The 20,195-nt window shown below is 38.5% G+C and overlaps 2 protein-coding genes and 1 pseudogene across 4 annotated transcripts in view; 2 read left to right on the top strand and 1 right to left on the bottom strand.

Moving 5' to 3' along the window:
- Positions 1–10,702, bottom strand: part of CFAP210 (cilia and flagella associated protein 210) — a 28,393-nt gene extending 17,691 nt beyond the window's left edge. Inside the window, exons 1-4 of one of the 2 annotated variants that reach the window (XM_080670248.1) lie at positions 10,539–10,702; positions 7,675–7,849; positions 6,079–6,252; positions 5,782–5,975 (exon numbers count right to left, since the gene is read on the bottom strand). In XM_080670248.1, coding sequence (XP_080526374.1) covers positions 5,782–5,975; positions 6,079–6,252; positions 7,675–7,725 — 419 coding nt within the window. In that variant the 5' untranslated portion in view covers positions 7,726–7,849; positions 10,539–10,702. Of the gene's footprint in view, positions 1–5,781; positions 5,976–6,078; positions 6,253–7,674; positions 7,902–10,538 lie in introns of both variants that reach the window. The other variant, XM_080670247.1, reaches the window with a different exon arrangement.
- A 6,110-nt stretch (positions 10,703–16,812) lies between these two features.
- Positions 16,813–17,549, top strand: PHOSPHO2 (phosphatase, orphan 2; the record flags this gene model as incomplete). Its single annotated transcript, XM_080670276.1, has 1 exon — positions 16,813–17,549. One exon carries the CDS (start codon positions 16,813–16,815, stop codon positions 17,536–17,538), a length of 726 nt encoding a protein of 241 aa, XP_080526402.1. The 3' UTR covers positions 17,539–17,549.
- An 87-nt stretch (positions 17,550–17,636) lies between these two features.
- Positions 17,637–18,303, top strand: LOC308249255 (large ribosomal subunit protein mL42-like; annotated as a pseudogene). Its single transcript has one exon. The product of its transcript is annotated as a large ribosomal subunit protein mL42-like (transcript).
- The last annotated feature ends 1,892 nt before the right edge of the window (positions 18,304–20,195 follow it).

The following is a 20,195-nucleotide window of genomic DNA, read 5'->3' as shown; positions in this document are numbered from 1 at the left end:
GGACTGTATGGTGGAATGTGACATTATTTTTCAGAAAAGTCCCTAATCCCTAGCGCTTCTCAATTTCAGCACTAGACATGCTATCTACGTATGGGTCTAGCCACTCAGGAAATGGGGTTTGATGGAAGGAGAGAAACGAAGCTTTCCTCATCCAACTGGCCACATTGGTTGTATCCCTCCTGTAGCCAGCATTGACTAGCTTACCTTCTGAGTGGGAAGCTACCAAATGCTGGTTCTGTCAAAGGGCTTAATATCTGAGTTCTTCAGAGATCCCTAAGAGCCTCCTCACTGTAGAGACAATTAACTCCCAAGACCCACCACTATCACTACAGGAGATTCCCCCATCAGTTTATCACGGGCTCTGAGTGTCCTCCTCTGGTTGTCATTCCTCCACATTCCGGCAAGACAGCTGAAGCCCGAAATGTCTGCCTGTCAGCCAACCAACAATGTGCAGGCTGCTCCACGGCCACTATTTGCTGCCTCTAGTTTTGTTTTGTTCTTTAATTCCTGAGCAGGTAGGCACAGGATAGGGTCACAACCTACTTACATGGACTAAAAGACTGAGGAATAAACCTCTCTTTCACATGCGCCTAATCAAAAACTTTTTTTTTCTTGGAGTCTCCTCCCTTAGCTCCCAGGAGGGGAAAATTCCCTTCCCCTGTGCCACGGAGGACTATCCAGTTAAAAGAGCAATAAGTTCCCTGTGGTATTATTAAGCCAATTTAGGACAGGAGATGCCTAGTTGATTCATTTGTACAGAGTAAATACTTTGGAGTCATAGCTCCTCTTTAGAAGGAGCTAAGAAAAAAGTCACTGCTGGCCACAGTTAAACCAGGTCTATGATTGCCCTAAAAAAAACCCTAGGTTTTCAAATTTTGATTCACTTGTTTGTTTAGGTTGTTAGAACTATTAAATATTTTCAGTCTCTTAGAAGCAAACTCACAAGTTAACAATAAAGATTTAAAGGACATTATAAAAAGAGATGTACCCAATTTTGAGAAATGAAGTTTTAAAATTGCTACTTTAAGGAAAAACAACATGATATAAAAAATTTTACAATTTTAACATTCTTTAGCCAATCTGGGAATCACCAACGTTATACCTATGCCTGTATTGAATAATGCATTGTTTTCACACAGAAATTTGAGTAAGAACAAAAATATATCTAGGGTAAGTGAAGAGGTAATCTTGTCAGTGAATTATATAAATAATATGTAACTATTAAATAATATTGAATTACCTGTCGATAAAGACTTTTATCTTAGTTTGGGTAGACTACTCAACTACCTGCCATTAATTTAACTTAATGCAAAGTTATTGAATGAAATCCAAGATCCTCTAGTTCAGGGAAGAAAGACATAACATTCAGATCTTTACTGCCAACACCCATGTCCACAGCAGACACCAATAATCAATGCAAAACTCTTTACTGCTGAGTCTTGGACCTTCCCAACCCAATGCACTGGGAAGCCTCTACCTAATAATCAGAGTAGAATTTGTCATGAAATCTCTGATTCACATCCTGAAGGCCCCAAATCTATTTTTCTAGCCCAGATCTGACTTGAGCTTATACAGATGTTGTGTTGTTCTCCTATAAAAGCATTAGGGGCTCCTACCCAAAATTTGGTTCAGATGACATTCCACACACCAAGGTAAGTTGAGAGAAGGTATTACTCACACAAGAAACTATTAGGAGAAAAAAAAAAAAGATAGAAACTATTAGGAGAGCTGTACAGGCACAAGTAGGTCTGGAATGCCTTGGGCGTAGCAAAGGGAGTAGATTTGGGCCTTCCCCCAGACTAACGGGTGGGACTGGGGAAGAGCTCCTATGCACAGGAGATATAAATTCTCTGCTGGTGCCAAAGGAAAGAGAAGTCCAGGGGCCTTCTAATCAGCCTTTTCAAATGTAGGGCCACAGGGAAGGGAGGGTGAGGCCTACAAAGTAATCAGCAGTCAAACATCAAATATGAGGTCTGATTCTATTACAATTCACACATGTGATTTTTATAGAAACAACCCCCTAGGCATCACCACCTGACTATATATTCACTATGTCTAAAACCAAATTCATCCTCCTCCTCTTCTAAACTGATCCTTTTGGTCTCTTGTTCTTTTTTTAAAAATATATTTTATTGATATTTTACAGAGAGGAAGGGAGAGAGATAGAGAGTTAGAAACATCGATGAGAGAGAAACATCAATCAGCTGCCTCCTGCACACCCCCCACTGGGGATGTGCCCGCAACCAAGATACGTGCCCTTGACTGGAATCGAACCTGGGACCCTTCAGTCTGCAGGCCGACGCTCTATCCACTGAGCCAAACTTGTTCTTATCTTGGTGAATAGTATCACCTTCTTTTCAGTTGCCTATGCTAGAGATGTAATAATCACAACTTAGTGATAATTGGTAAATTCATTTATTTAAAAAACATTTATAACAATAGATTTACATTTTCCTCTGTTGTATTCAATTATAGAATTGAATTTTCTTAATAAATTTAAGATGTAAGACTCTGGAACCAAATTGGCAACCCAAACTCACGTGTCAAACGTTTTCCTCCTAATTCCCCTCAATGCAAGCAATGGAATGAAGGAAATTCTACATCACTACTAGAAGCTACAACAAGGTCTTACTCACATACCTGAATTTTCAAGAGATTTCTGGGGAAAAAAATATGTCAGTAAATAGTGACGTGAGGATAGGTAGTACTTGGCCACCATCCACAAAGACAGAGTCCACCACTGTGAAGGAATTTGTGCTTACCTCGGAGCCTGACAAACACCTAGACTACATGAAAATAAGCCAAAGAAACAACTAAAGCAAATCCTAAACCTGCTTGAACCTCTAACCTGTTGCCCAAGATCACTTGGAAAGGTGATCCTGTGGCCCAAACACAGCCTACCTGCAAAGGCTACAGGGGGCAGATGGCCTGTGAAGGTGTTAGCACTGCCAGGTAGCTTGCTGGAGATTAATCTGCTACCTATAATTATCTCTGAGCGGCAACAGCCAACATAAAAAGAGAAATGTCTCAAAGGTGATTCACTGGCCAAATATTTGCCTCCCATTGCCAACGGCTCTGTCCATAACTTGCACAAACCCTTGAATCTCTCTACACTGCCAAAGGAAAAAAATTACAATAAATCCAAAAGTTACTCTTCTCTTTTTACTAAGCGTTAAAATAACTGAAGAATACAATCTGGCAACACATACATCCTGAGAATTGATGTCTATGTCACTTAGACATTTGTGATTCTGAGAAATAAATATATATACAAAAATAAAATCATAATAACAAAAAGAGAGATTTGAACACATAACAATAAATATCTTCTAACAACTAAATACCATTCAGAAAGATGACAAAATCTGCAATGACTAATAAATTAGAATATCAATATATTGATATTAGAATATCAATGACAAACATACATACCAATATGAAACAACCTACACAAGAGAACAATGGGATAACCAATTCATGATAATAAAAAACCAAACAAATGGACATTTACACATGAAAAAACGTTCTGTCTCACTAAAATTACTAGAAATGTAAATTAAAAGATACAACTTTTTGCCAAAACCGGTACCCATATTGATTATAGTATAAAGAGTGTCAGACATCATTGATGAATGCACTGAAAGCCTCTCAAAGGGCAATTTGGCAGTCACTCTCCAAATGTAAAATCCAAGTCCATTTCAAGAAATCTATCCTACATAAATACATCTTTGCACAAAAGTTACAGAAGATATATGCTAAGGATGATCTGTAACATTGTTAGAAATAGGGGACACCCAAATTTCCCTCAATAATAATTACAGTTAAACTAGAGGCCCTGTGCATGGGATTTGTGCACTGGTGGGGACGTGGCCTGCGGGGATCAGCCCACTGTGGGAGCTCTGCTCATCTCAGTCAGCTGAGTGGCTGTGGACCTGCCCTCTGTGTTTGAGCGTCTGCCCCCTGGTGGTCAGTGTGTGTCATAGCGACTGGTCAATCCGTTGGTCTGGTTGTTGCGCCGTTCGGTCGCTGGGCTTTTATTATATAGGATAAATAATGGTACATGCTTAGTATATAATATGATTATTTTAAAAGATGTGACTGATCCATATATTCTTGCATAAAGATATTCAAGGTATATTGTTGAGTGAAAAAATGAAGTCACAGAAAAATATATTGTATAACATCCAAGTTAAAAAATATATACACACTTAAATATGTGCTGTATATAATAAGTATTAGTAACTTCAATAAAACATTCTGAAGGGATAGGTATAAAACTTCTTATAATGGCTATTTAGGAAGAGGAAAATGAGACTTAAAGAGACATTCAATAGGATGGATATGAAGATGAGCTTTCAAATTTTACTCCAAATTTTGCTGGATAGCTTGAATTTAAATAAGCATATATGCATTTATTATTTGCAAAAATAATTTTTAAGAATAGACAAACATACACCCAAATGTTAACAGTGCCTACTCTGGATCACCAAGTTTCTAGTTATTTTAAATTTTTTTTAACTGTGTTTTGTAATTCTATAATGTGTACCAATACAGTATTGTTTAAAGTTTTTTATGTATTTATACAATTTATACACATTTAAACTACAGTGTAAAGAAACTGGTAAGTCTCACATTGGAGAAACAAAGTGGCTGGTGGACACGGAAGAGACTTTTTCTAAATCCCCTTTGTGCCTTTTCCTATTTGCGTGTATCAGCTATTTAGAAAAGTAAGTAAAATTATATACAAATTGCACCCCCACCCATATATATACTTTTAAAAAAGAGATCACGTTTGATTTCAATTTACTGACATAGCAAGAGCTCATGACATATTGGTAAATAAAAAAAAAAAACAACATTTAATAAAATGGTAGTTGATCCTATTTTATTTTATAAAATGTGGGTATATATGATCAGAAAAAATGGTTGCATCACTGGATCAATGATTTCCAGGGGAGGAGGGAGAGGGATAGAGTTCAGTGCAAAGGGGCATGAGGAAACCCATTTGGGGTGATGGAAGTATTCTGTGTCCTGATTTGGGTGAGGTGTACAGCTTTATGCTTTTAGAAAGTCAATTATTATTAAATGTAAATTATACCTCAGTGAATCCACCCACCTCTACCACCACCATCAAAAAAGGTCTATATGGCTATATACCAAAACAAAAACAGCTTATTGTGGTGGATTAGATTATTCAAAAAGGCTCTCTCTCACTCCCCACTTCCATGGAGTCTATTTCTCTGTTCCAAGGTTGTTAGGCCGAGCCATATGACTTCCTTTAGACTCATGGTAGGCCATGTGTTTCCTTGACCTTTGACCTTGGGTTTAGCCATGTTCTTGCAAGCTTGTGCTCATTCTTTTGCATCTCTGTCAATGCAGTAAGAAAAGCTTCCCCCAGGTGACTGCTGGCCCTTCATCGAGGACTTCAGAATGAATAGACATGGAGCAGATCAGAGCCTTGCCCACAACGGGCAAACTTAGCCAATCCTGCAGTTTGAACAAAAGCTGCCAGCCATGCCCAACCAACCCCCAGATACATGAGAAATAAATGTTTACTGGTGAATGCTACTAGACTGTGTGGTTGTTTGTTCTGCAGCATTATAGTGACGATATATTATCTCTGGGTAAGGAAGTAATAATGATTTTTTACCCTCTTTCCCTGTATTTTTTTTCTACCTAGTAGGTATTTTAGCATGTATTACTTTTATAATCAGGAAGAAAAGCTATAGCCATCATGAGAAAAAGAAGAAGGTACAAACAAGGTAATTTATATATACATACTGTTTTAAATGATCATTGGCAAGAGCTATTCTATCTCTGCGTTGTTTTTGTGCTTTCTCTTGTTCTTCCTTAACAGCTTTTTCAATGCTGAGTTTCAGTTGTTCCTCCCATTTTTTATCAGATTTTATTCTACTCTTTTGGGATTCAATCTGGGCATCACGTTCTTTCATCGCTCTACTAAGAAGAAGTCCTGACTACAAAAAAAAAAAAAAAATTACAGTATTTTAAGAAAATAAAGTCTAATTGTGTATAAATATGTTAAGTATGTATAAAAATCCAAGAAAATCCAAGTAGTACATGAAAGTTTTTCACTCTTTCTGTCTGGTAAAATTGATATTGCTTTGCATGTTCAATGGCCTTTTTTCTTTCTCCTTGTTTGTATATTGCTTCTTCCAGATCAAGAATTTGTCTTTCTGCCTCTATTTCCTCATCACGCTTCTTTTTGGCTTTAAGTTTTTGTTCTTTTATCCCCTGCAAAAAAGATCAAAGCAGTCATCTGTTCTCATTTTTCAATTAAATTTTACAAAATTGAACATTGTAATGTGATCATTTGAACTTTCATTATTAGTCTTTATTGTATTTGCATTTATCATTAATAAATAAAACATGAAGTTACACTCATGAGCTAATTTTTAATTGAAATTTTTAGGTAGGTAACACAGTTATATGGTTGAAAACTCAAAATACTATAAATGTATACAGTGAAACTCTTCCTTCAATCCTAATTTACATCTGCAATATCTAAGACAACCACTATTATTAGTTTCTTGTGTTTACTTCAAAGTTCCTTCATATATTTATATAATAATATATAAGCATACATCTATCATATGATTCAGCTACTCTACACCAAGATACTTACCCGAGAGAAATGAAAGCATATATTCATACACTTACACATGAATGTTCATAAGCAGCTTTACTTTAAAAAATATATATATATATATATATTTTAAATATATTTTATTTTTATTGATTTCAGAGAAGAAGGGAGAGGAGAAACATCAATGATGAGAATCATTGATTGGCTGCCTCCTGCACGCCCCCTACTGGGGATTGAGCCCGCAACCCAGGCATGTGCCCTTGACTGGAATTGAACTAGGGATCCTTCAGTCTGCAGGCCAAAGCTCTACCCACTGTGCCAAACCGGCTAGGGCAGCAGCATTATTTATAGGAGCCTGGAAACAGCTCAAATATCAACAATTGAACAGATAAACTGTGGTATATATCCATACATGGGAACACCACTTAGCAATAACAGTGAATGAATAATTGATACATACAACAACATAAAAATATTTCATGTTGAATGAAATTTATAATAGAAAGCAGGTCAGTAGTTGCCTAGAGACAGGGGACAAAGTGGAGGGAAGAGTGAGAGGGAGTAAAATGGGCTATGAATAAACTTTTCTGGAGTGATGAATATGTTCATTGTCTTAATTATAATGATGGTGTCAGGGGTCTATATGCCAAAACTTATCAAATTGTACACTTTAAATATGTCCAATTTATTCTATGTCGCTTATACCTAAATAAAGGTGTTGAAAATGTGTCTCAATACCTTTTTATATTTTATAGGTAAAAATATATATTTTTAAAATGTATGTTTATTGATTTCAGAGAGGAAGGAAGAGGGAGAGAGAGATAGAATCATCAATGATGACAGAGAATCATTGATTGGCTGCCTCCTGCACAACCCTTACTGGGGATCGAGCCCACAACCCCGGGCATGTGCCCTTGACCAGAATCGAACCCGGGACCCTTCAGTCCACAGGCCAACGCTCTATCCACTGAGTAAAACTGGCTAGGGCTATATGTAAAAATATTTATAAGAATGCTAAGAAAAAATGTAAGCCTTCAGTGCTTGTGTACTCCTGGGTGGTTAATACTTACTGCATATGTACGAGCCCAATGTTTTACCACTTCTTGGGATCGGAGATGCATTTCTTTCTTTGCCTTTCTTTCTGCTCGAAGGCATGCCGCTTTTCTTGTCAAACCATCAATGCTATCTCGAATTCTTTCCCACTCATTGTGTGGAATTATGGTGACCTGCCGGAGATCTTCTTTGCTAGGTAGAAGAGGCGGATAGAGAACTTGATCTTCGTTAGAGTTCTTTATTTCTAATAAAGTGTTAAAAATAAGTATTAGAAACTTTCAAAAAGATTGTGATATTTTTTTCTCAGATATTTCTATATTGGTATATCTAGAAATTGTTTGAAATAATAATTGTATTCTCGTTATCTTAAGAGCAACTGGGATTAAATGGAAAGATACAACACCTTGAAATCAGAAGACATAGATTTGAGTCCTTGTTTAGTCATTTCCTTGGTGTGTAAACCTGGGCAAGTCATTTTTAACTTCTTGGAGTCTTGGTATCAACATCTTTAAAGTTGAGATCAATAATACCTACCCAACAGGTTGTTATAAAAGCATTTTTCAATTTAACCATGTAGGAGTTTATAAATGGATAACTTTGGGAATGTTCACCTATTGGGGCTGTAGACATTATAATCGACTCTATTCAACCCCTTCGTAATTGAGTACCAGAAATGTAATTTGGAGAACTGACTACAGTTCCAGGGTGGGCCTCATTAGTTTAAGAATACTTGCATCTCACTTGCCAATAATTATTTCTATAATAAATTAAAAATTAGGAGAAGAGGTTTATTTGAGATTTTTAGTAAAGTCCTTTCTTGTTCTTCTGGTAAAGACATCTGAGAGTGACTCTCAAGCTAGATATGAATAAGGAAGCATGAAGGCCAGATAGGCACCCATCCTAGGACCACACAAGGAAGCAGCCTTATAGGAAGCTGTTACTGTGAACCACAAAGTGGAAACAAAGGAAGCACCTGGGACGATGATGATCTCATTATAAATCAGATCAATCAGACCTGAAGCCTGGAGTTCCTGTAGTCAGTGGTGAACAGGTTCTGGAAGCAGTGGAAGGAGAGCTGCATGTCAGAAGCTGTGTGGTGCACAATGGGATCACTCCTCTGTGACATCCCAAATCTTCAGTAGAGTAACTGCACTCATGAGATGTTTTATTCAAGATCTTTTGTTGTTGTTGTTGTTAATCCTCACCCAAGGATATTTTTCCCATTGATTTTAGAGAGAAAGGAAGAGAGGAGGAGAGACACAGAGAGAGAAACATCGAGTGAAAGAGACACATCAATTGGTGGCCGGGGATCGAATCCACAACCAAGGTACATTCCTTTGACTGGAATCAAACCCATGACCCTTCTTCAGTCGGTGGTCCAGCGCTCTAACAACTGAACAACTAGCTAGGGCTTATTCAAGATCTTTTCATGGACTCTGACTCAAGAAGAGAACCAAGAGAACAAAAGCAGTAGAAATGGGCAAGCATAAAGAAAGAAGAGAACCCACAGAAAATCTGGGCAAGTTTTTTGACTTTCAGGCCACTGAAGTTGGGACAAGTTCCCCCATCTCTCTGAGGATAAGGAGCTCTGATTGATAGCAGAGCTACAGATGATCTCACACATCCATGCTCTAATTCACTGGAATGATGTACAGTTCACTCCTCTAAGGGCACTCTTATTTCCAAGATTCCTTCCTCACAGTGGCTCTCACACAATGCTAGTAGTGGCTGTTCCAGAAATTAAACAGGCCACAGTTGAAAGGAACAAGAAAAAAGAGATGGACATAGAAAGAATATGAGTAGACAGACTCATGGAGTAGAGAGGGGACCAAAGCAGTGCCAAGTGACCTACCGGTATCTAAAATCAGTCCATGAGTCTGTCATCGTTGACAAACTTTCTGTGGTTTACAAAAATCTTTTTTTTAATTGAGATATAGTTCATATATCATAAAAATCACCATTGTAAAGGGTAACATTCAGTGATTTTTAGTCTACTCACAAAGCTGTGCAAACATCACCACTAATTCCAGAACATAAGTTTCTTGGTCATCTTGTTTGTACTCAACTATCATCACTACCTCAGACAGCTGTGAAGTTTTTAAAATGGCACTGGTTTTTAAAATATATATATATATATATATATACAAAAAAAAATTTTTTTTTTTTCAGAAAGGAAGGGAGAGGGAGAGACAGAAACATCAATGATGAGAGATAATCATTGATCAGCTGCCTCCTGCACGCCCCCTACTGGGGATTGAGCCTGCAATCTGGGCTTGTGCCAATGACCGGAATCAACCGGGTCCTTTAGTCCGCAGGCCAATGCTCTATCCATTGAGCCAAACCGGCTAGGGCGGCACTGATTTTTTTAACAAACATACCTGGTGAGCTCTGAGTAAGGTAAACTCCAGACTCTTGGAACTGCAACCACACAGATCAATTGGGTCAGCCTACTTCTTATTTTTTTCTCCACCTCTATTTATGTAAACCTTTTCTTTTCAAGTGTTTTTATTGATTTCAGAGAGATGAAGGGAGAGGAAGAGGGATAGAAACTTCAAGGATGAGAATCATTGATCGGCTGCCTCCTGCACGCCCCCTACTGGGGATCCAGCCGGAAACCGGCATGTACCCTGACCTGGACGTCCTGGTTCATGGGTCCACGCTCAACCACTGAGCCACACTGGTCGGGCTATTTATGTAAATTTTCCCACCTACCAATTCATCTGAGGGCAAAACTGTCTAATTTACATAGAACTCCACGCTGCTTTTGACTTGGAGTCCACTTCACCTGGACTAGGCCCCCTCACCGGACACCCTCGCCTCTCACCCCGTGTCTGGGGGGTCAGAAACAATCCCCATGCCAGTGTGGGCCAGTTTAGCTCACCCGTGCTTCCCTTCGCCTGTCCAGAGCGCCTTCCGAACCGCACCCGCATCTCTGCCGAGGTGCCCATGGTGCTTTCAGACTTGGAAAGGCGACTGCGCTGCGGGGCGCTACAGTCTCTAGAGTTTGGAAATGCCGCGCAGTTGCTTAGCAACGCCGCCGGAAGTGACGGCAGCTGCCGCTGAAGAACCGGGAACCTGCAACTGCCGGCTGTGGGGCCGGAGAGCATAGGCTGCGCCTGCGCGTGAAGCACAGGCCGGTGTTAGAGTGGGGCGTCCCCACGGACAGGCGCGGGGACACTCCGCGGGAGCAGGGCGGAGGCTAGCACAGCTGACGACTCCTGTCCTGGGCCAGTGAGGAGATCTAGGGGCCCGGGCTGGTGCCCCATCCTCATCCGTCACGTGCCTCCGCGGGACGACCCCTCCTAGGTCCCCGCCCTACCTTCCCGGAGGACCCGGCAGGTGTGTGGAGAGCGGGGCCCAGGCTGGGTGTGTGCGACCCACAGGTTTCCTCGCGCGTGGGAGGGGAAGGGCAAAGCTCTCCCATAGCTATAGAAACCCAGGGACTCATTGACAGAAAATTGATGTTTAAAGTTTAAATACTTTAGTTTTAAGGCATAATTCGGGCCAGATGGAGCTTAGTTTTTTTAAACATAAGAATCTTAAAACTTGGATGTTGTCTCAGAACATTCATATTAGGACCTTTAGTGTATTTAAGTTGCTTGGTAAATACAGTAAATTGAATGTATTTGGAGGATCAGCCAGACCTCGAAGGACACCAAAATCTGTTAAAAGTGGATGCGGGCTTGGTTTCAAAAGATACTTTTCTAACACATCGAGGAACAAATGATTTCCTTACAAGCTTGTTGGCTACAATGCGTACTTATTAGGCACCAAATCGGAGTTGTTCAAAATGGAAGGAGTAACATTTTTAATGACTGAAGTTCTAACATAGTTGTGCTGTTTTTCTTCAGGTTTTCTATCAGATGTTCCACCATAATAATGCTGGTGAGTATGAAAGGGATTAATAAAATATTTGGTTCTGTTTGTTTTTGTGAAGCACAGTTTTTAAAATGTCAAGAACGGGGAAAGAGATTCTACCCTACTTGCATGCTAACAACTTCGCCTGCCACAGTTTTGTAGAAGCTGCAGGCCCCTAGATCAGAGATGAATTACAGCAGGAGCGTTAGTCAGAATATCAACAATTTTACCCCAGTCCCAGAGTCAGAAGTCACCTGCACATGGAGTTAGGCTAAGGAACTCAAATCTTTATTATAATGAACAATAAGCATTTCAAGGCTACATGTCTTATTTAACCAGTCCTCAGTTCTTGGATGTCTATGTGGTTTCTAGTTTCCATTAGTTAAAAGCACATAGGTTATTGTTAGACTATGGAAACATTGCAGATATACAAAATATATATACTGTTCCAACTTTCGGAGAGAATAGTTAATAACTATTTTGGGAATTTTAACAAATTGGTTTCAAAATAGATTCACATTCTTAAAATTGAATTTTTGTGCATATCCTTAATTTTTGAGACTTTTATTTCAAGTATGCCAAATCTTTGAATGTTTATTGACAACGGAATGTAGTATTTGTCTGTTATTTAACAAATAAAAAGAAAAAGTGGAATTTGTAATTCTCAACATAATCAGTGTTAATACTTGTGATTGTATCCACCAGGTAAAAACTTATATTTACATAACATTTCGTTTTGCATTTAAGGTTTGTGTTTAAACAAGATTTTGTTTTTCCTGTTGCCAATAGGTGCTTTTTTGATGTAAGAAAAAATAGCATCATTAGAAAACAAATTTTAAAATATCTTAAATAAGCTTTTATTACTTTTAGGAGTTAAGAAGTCTCTGTTCCTTTGCTCCAAACCAGAAGACTTTGTTACCTGCATATAGAGTAGGAGTAATGTTGGTTAGAAACAGGCTGGTGTTGGAAACTGAAGATTGTCATGACTATAACTCTATGCTGAAATAAGATTAATTGTCTTAGAAATACTTAGTTGGGTAAGTATTTTTAATAAAGGTTTATGTTGAGTGGTGAAAAAAATGAATACAAAAATATATGAAATTAAGAAAAGTTCACTTTTAGATAGAAATTAATAGTGGTGGCACTATATTAACTTCAGGCTCATGACATATCTTAGTATTTTTAGGTCAATAGTTCAGGAATTTTAGTAACTTGTAGCTAATTAAATCTAGGCTTGAGGAAATTTTTAACGAACAATGAGTTATACTTGAAAAAAATTGTAATTAAATTCAGAATGCTTAAAAATTATATTTAATTTAAAATATGCCTAGGTACAGTCCTAATGTAATTGTCAACTATGCATTATTGCTATTTATTACATTGTTTCTATGGGAAAGTTAATTCTGCACTTAAATCTCTGGGGGGTGGGATAGGTCTACACAGTGTTTATTCTTGTAGTATTATTGATTAATTATTGTATTATTTTTCATATAAACAACTGTAAACCTACTTTTGCCTCACCCTGTATATATCTAAATTCACACAACAGGAGATACCATCTAGATTAATTATTCTCCAGATATTCTAAATTGAGAGACATTGAATACTTACTCTAATGACCTCTACTCTGTTTCACCTGCTGGCTATCTATTTTTTAAAATATATATATATATTTTTTTATTGATTTCAAAGAGAAAGTGGGAAAGAGAGAGAAGCATCAATGATGAGAGAGAATCATTGATTGGCTGCTTCCTGCACTCCTGCATGCCCCCTACTGGGGATGGAGCCCACAACCTGGGCATGTGCCCAGACCAGGGATCGAACCGGGACCTCCTGGTTCATAGGTTGATGCTCAACCACTGAGTCACGCCGGCCGGGGCTGCTGGCTATCTATTGTAATAAACCAGAGAATACATGTGGTTAATACATGTGGAGAATACATGTGGTTAATACATGTGGAGATTCAAGGATACATTTCCTTTTTTTTTTTTAATTAAATTTATTGGGGTAACATTGGTTAATAACATGTTTTCCATTTTTATTTGTCTCTTTTTTATTTGTGGGGTTCTTCACTTTTCTTTGTAGAATTTTTTTTTTTAAATTGGAGAATGTGTTTTTCTTTTTTTTTTTTTTAAATATATTTTATTGATTTTTTACAGAGAGGAAGGGAGAGGGATAGAGAGTTAGAAACATCGATGAGAGAGGAACATCGATCAGCTGCTTCCTGCACACCCCCTACTGGGGATGTGCCTGCAACCAAGGTACATGCCCTTGACCAGAATCGAACCTGGGACCTTTCAGTCTGCAAGCCGACGCTCTATCCACTGAGCCAAACCGGTTAGAGCCTTTGTAGAATTTCTTGCTAAAGCCTCAGAATGGTTATGAAGTAGATCACAGAGGTATTATTATAGGTAGTGTGTACTTTAACGAATGTTTTCATGTAATTAAACCTCTTTTTGTTAAAATGACCTTAGTATTTTATTTTTAAACTGATCAATAATCTTTAAATACTGTATTCTGTTTCTTAGACACTAGTATGGTTCTTAAAAGCATGAACTTTGAAGTCAAGCAGACCTGAGTCAAAATTCCAGCTCTGCCATTTAACTAATACTTAACCAACCTATCTAATACTTAAGCACTAGTTTACATATCTTTAAGGTGAGGATAATTCCTACTTAATAGGGTTATGATAGTTAAATGAGATAATTATAAATTTCTTAGTTAAGTATCTGGTATATGGTGATCTCACTAAAAATATTACTCTTTTTTTAAAATGGTCTATACATACTAATTATAGTTTTTATTTGGGTAATCTACTGTATAATTATTATTTTTACATGATAATATTCATTTATACCATCTGTTAAGCAATTTATTCTTTTCTCTTGAGATGTATAGTTGACCTATATTATCTTTTAAAGTAAAAGATTTAAGTAATTGTCATATCATAAGTAATGTGATTACTCAAGTATGTCCAGATTATTTGGCACTCTGGTCAGGGCATATACCTAGGTTGTGGGTTCGATCCCTGGTCAGGGCGCATACAGGAGGCAACCAATTGATGTTTCTCTCTGACATTGATGTTTCTCTCTCTCTCCCTGGCTTTCACTGTCTCTCTCTCTTCCCCCCTTTCCCTTCTCTCTGAAATAAATAAGTAAATAAATAAACGTAAAAATTGTTAACAAAAGTTACTACTAGTTCAGAAGAAATAAACTAACCTCCACTCCAAGTAATTTGGTTAGAATTTCAAGTACAGCATCCTCTAACCATTTAGTTTCAACATTGGCATTGATATTAGAAATTGATTTCAAGCTAAACACTTTTTTTTTTGTTCGCTATTAATCACCATTACACAGGCCAACATACAATAACCAACTTGAGGTTTTTGATGTGATCGCTAATGTTTGTTGCAGAATACTTCATCGAATAGGAAAAATAGCTGATTGGCCCTCGGAAATCCAATCCTCTTATATCAAGCTGAAGTGAATGAAAGTAGACTATGCATTGAAAATGCTATAAGATTATAGGCCAGACAACTTCAATGAAAGCAGTGTGCTTTTATCATTCCCCAACCTTACAAGAGAATTCACCACCAACTAGAAGCTATTAATCAGAAATAAGAGCTATTTTTAAGCAAATTTCCTACCAATTAGTGATGTGAACCCTCTTCTCCTGTCCTACTGGTTTGCTCACTATGCAACCCTTTATCTTTTTCTCTTATCTCTACCCATTACAGACTCAATGATCTTGCTCTCTTTCCTGTACGGTAGAAATGTTTCTGTGCTGTGCAATTTAATATTTAATGATATACTGTTTTGTGCCATACATAGCACATCTAAAACAATCTCTAATTGTTTTAGATGTGCTATGTATTCTCAACTAGATTGTAGACTCTGAGGCTAGGACCATGTGTCATATTTCTTTGTTAATGCTTTTTTTTTTTTTTTAAAGAAACATTAATATGAGTGAAATATAGATTGGCTGCCTCCTGCACACCCCCTATGAGGGATCGAGCCAGCAACCCAAGCATATGCCCTAATCGGGAATTGAACCAGCAACCTTTCGGTGCAGGGGACAGTGCCCAGCCAACCGAGCCACACCAGCCAGGACTGTTAATGCTTTTTATGCTAAACATGATAGGCACTAAGTAATGTCTTATTGGAAAATCTAAAAATGGCCATTTGTTTTGTACAACTGTGACCAGAGCTCAAAGCAAAAACACTTCATGTTCATGTGGGGTAGAATGTACAGTCACTCTAAATACTTTTTTTAAAAAGTATTTAAAGTTTGCAAGATTTAACGTTACGTTAAGTTTGGTCTGAATTTTGGTTAGTTCACAGAGACCTATTGTCTAATATGAAGATTATTGTAAACTAGAGGCCTGGTGCATGAAATTCATGCATGGGTAGGGTCCCTAGGCCTGACCAGCAATCAGGGCCAATCCGGGCCTTCAGGCTGCCAGCCAGGGCCTTCCCCGGCTGCCGGCCCCAGGGCCTTCCTTCATTCCGTGCTGCCCCCTGATGGTCAGCGGACGTCATAGCGAGTGATCAAACTCCCGGTCTCCCGGTTGAACTCCCGAGGGGACAGTTTGCATATTAGCCTTTTATATATAGAGATATTTTAAACTAATAAGTTTGGCTGTGATGATAAAAATGAGTAATTAGCATACATTTTTCTGTATTATTATTATTATTATTTTTAAATATATTTTATTGATATTTTACAGAGAGGAAGGGAGAGGGATAGAGAGCTAGAAACATCGATGAGAGAGAAACATCGATCAGCCGCCTCCTGCACACCTCCCACCAGGGATGTGCCCGCAACCAATGTACATGCCCTTGACCGGAATCGAACCCGGGACCCTTGAGTCCGCAGGCCGACGCTCTATCCACTGAGCCAAACCGGTTTCGGCATTTCTGTATTATTTTTAAACATTTCTAAATAAGACTGTAAGAGAATAATTGTTTCATTACTTCTCTCAATAGCTTAATTCTAAATGCTCAAGGAATAATCCCCACAGGATCATAATAATACCGTGGATATTCTTTTTAGATATTCTATTTTCCATTCACTTAAAATACTCAAATATGAACTTTGCTTCTTAGGCAAATATGCTTAAATGGTGGTCCTTAAATGCTTAATTATTTTAATTTGTTTATGTTCACCCTATGTTTTAGTATATTCACCCTATGTTTAATGCTCAGTAATGTTTGTTAAGTAATAGCTATATATGTAAAACAGTATTTAGGGAGTAATATTTCTTCTTTTTCAGGGTAACCTAAATCTGTTTTGGAACCATGAAAATTTTGCTGGTTTTTGACTTTGACAATACAATCATAGATGACAATAGTGACACCTGGATTGTACAATGTGCCCCAGAGAAAAAGCTTCCTAATGAACTACAGGATTCTTATAAAAAAGGATTTTGGACAGAATTTATGGGCAGAGTCTTTAAGTATTTGGGAGAGGAAGGTGTAAGAGAAGATGAAATGAAAAGAACAATGACATCAATGCCTTTCACTCCAGGGATGGTGGAGCTTTTAAACTTTATAAGAAAGAACAAGGACAAATTTGATTGCATCATTATCTCAGATTCAAATTCTGTCTTCATTGATTGGGTTTTAGAAGCTACCAATTTTCATGATGTGTTTGATAAAGTGTTTACAAATCCAGCAGCTTTTGATGGCAGTGGTCATCTCACTGTGGAAAATTATCATGCTCATTCTTGCAATAGGTGCCCCAAAAACCTTTGCAAAAATGTAGTTTTGGTAGAATTTGTAGATAAACAGTTACAACAAGGAGTGAATTATACACAGATTGTTTATATAGGTGATGGTGGAAATGATCTTTGCCCAATAACCTTTTTAAAGAAAAATGATGTTGCCATGCCACGGAAAGGATATACTTTACAGAAAACTCTTTCCAGAATGTCTCAAAATCTTGAGCCTATGGAATCTTGTGTTGTAGTCTGGTCTTCGGGTGTTGAAATAATTTCTCATTTGCAAGTTCTAATAAAGGAGTAATATGCCAACAATTGAAATGTGTACCAGTTAAGATGGGGTACAGCAGCATAAAACTAAAATCCCAAATGCCAGTGGTTTAAAAAAAAAAAGATTTTTTTTCCCTTTCACTTAAAGAATTACAGAGGTAAGTATCTCTTAAGGCTGCTATTTTGCTCTACCAATTTCAGCACTTGGCTACCAACTCATGATACAAGATTGTTACTCAAGCTCCAAGCCTCATATCAACATTCTATGGTCAGCAAGAAGGAAGGCAGTGAGTTGCATACTCATTTAAATTGCATTGGCCAGGAGGCAAGATGGCGGGCTCGCGGTGAACAGATGTCAAGGGATGAAAATAGGTATGCCTAGAAGCAAATTTTAAAAGCATTTTCTCTTCAAATCTTTTTCTATACCACCTGATAAGCATCTTGATTCACCATGGCCGTATCAGCAGTAAAATGGGCGATATCAAGCAGAACTATTTTGAAACATTTATTTCCAACCCAAAATGGAGCTTTATACTGTGTTTGTCATAAATCCACATACTCTACTCTTCCAGATGACTATAATTGCAAAGTAAACTTGCTTTGACATCTGATGGCAGGACGATAGTTTGCTACCATCCTTCTGTGGATATTCCATATGAACATACCAAGGTATCATACACGTCGTAGGAAATTGAATCCTCCAAAAGACAGATGATATTGAGGTTTTCAGTAAAATGCTGTCCTGTTCTCATTTGCCATTTGACAACATGCAATCAGATATATTCACTACTATGTTATATAGTAAAGTAATAATAAAATGTCTTTTCATCTAAAATAAATAAATAAATAAATAAATTGGCCAAAACTCAGTCACAATGCCCCCACCTAATTGCAAGGAAGGATGAAAAATATAGCTTTTATTCCAGATGGCCATATGCCTGGAAAACAGTGGAAAAAAGGAGTATAGAATTAAGGTAAGTGCAACTAGTGGTCGCTACCAAAGGTGGTTGATAGATTATTCTCCTCAGAGAGAACAGTCATTTATTTTACTTTCTTAGATATTTAAACCTGATGCTTTATTCACATAGCCCAAATATATATATAATGTTCTATTCCCAAACCAGTGTATTTTATTTTTTTTAAATATATTTTGATTTCAGAGAGGAAGGGAGAAGAAGAGAGAGATAGAAACATCAATGATGAGAGGAAATCATTGATTGGCTGCCTTCTGCACACCCCCTACTAGGGGTCGAGCCTGCAACCTGGACATGTGCCTGCAACTTGGACATGTGCCCACAACCTGGACATGTACCCTTGGTGGGAATCAAACCCCGGACCCTTCAGTCTGCAGGCTGACCTCTATCCACTGAGCCAAACTAGCTAGCACCCAAATTAGTGTATTTTATTTTTATTTTTTTAATTTTTAATTTTTATTTATTTCAGAGAGAAAGGGAGAGAGATAGAAACATCAATGATGAGAGGGACTCATTGATTGGCTACCTCCTGCACACCCCCCACCAGGGATCAAGCCCGCAACCCACGCATGTGCCCTTGACTGGAATCGAACCTGGGACCCTTCAGTCCCCAGGCTAATGCTCTATCCACTGAGCCAAACCAGCTAGGGCCAAATTAGTGTATTTTAAAGGTAGGGATGCAGTATCTATTACCCAAGTTTTCATCAATTCCAGACTTTCCTTTTAAAATTAAATACAAATCAATGTTTCTCAAATATTTTAAACTTATATCAGTATCACAACTATAACTCCAGTATACTGGTTTAATCAGTGTATTATTTCTACTGTCCAGTCTTGAGTGACATAATATGTAATTTGTAGAAATACTCAATATTTAAGATACTGTTTCATGTAGAACGTTAGCAAAATAGCAAGTGATGTAAAAAGGTTTATAATTTCATGCTAATTTCTAGGCTCCTGTGTTTTAGGCGTATCTATCCATTGTGTAAAATATTAGAATTTTTTTTTTCCACCATTGAAAGCTCCAGAAATAGAAAAGCTCAATATAATTTAATGGGGGGAAATGGGTAGGTAGTAATTCATTCTTTCAGGTTGAAAAAAATTTTTTTAACAGGCTAGATTACGTTTAAACACATTTACTCTTAATAGATTATTATTTCTCTACTAGAGGCCCAGTGCACGAAATTCATGCACTGGGGGAGGGAAGGGTGTCACTCAGCCCAGCCTGCACCCTCTCCAATCTGGGACCCACAGGGATCGGGCCTAAACTGGCAGTCGGACATCCCTCTCACAATCCAGGACTGCTGGCTCCCAACTGCTCGCCTGCCTGATTGCCCCTAACTGCTTCTGCCTGCCAGCCTGATCACCCCCTAACCACTCCCCTGCCAGCCTGATCAACGCCTAACTGCCCTCCCCTGCCGGCCCGGTTGCCTCTAACTGCCCTCTGCTGCAGGCCCCGTCGCCCCCAACTGCAATCCCCTGACAGCCCGGTCACCCCCAACTGCCCTCCCCAGCAGGCCCGGTCGCCCCCAACTGCCCTCCCCTGCAGGCCTGGTCCCCCCCCAACTGTCCTCCCCTGCTGACCTGGTCCTCCCCAACTGCCCTCCCCTGCCGGCCTGGTCACCCCTAACTGCCCTCCCTGCAGGCCTGGTCCCCCCAACTGCCCTCCCCTGCTGGCCTGATCGCCCACAACTACCCTCCTCTGCCGGCTATCTTG

The sequence above is a fragment of the Plecotus auritus genome (assembly GCF_963455305.1).
Source record: "Plecotus auritus genome assembly, chromosome: 5".
NCBI lineage: Eukaryota > Metazoa > Chordata > Mammalia > Chiroptera > Vespertilionidae > Plecotus > Plecotus auritus.
The sequence above is the reverse complement of the archived record's forward strand: the minus strand, read 5'-3'. Positions and strand labels throughout refer to the sequence as shown.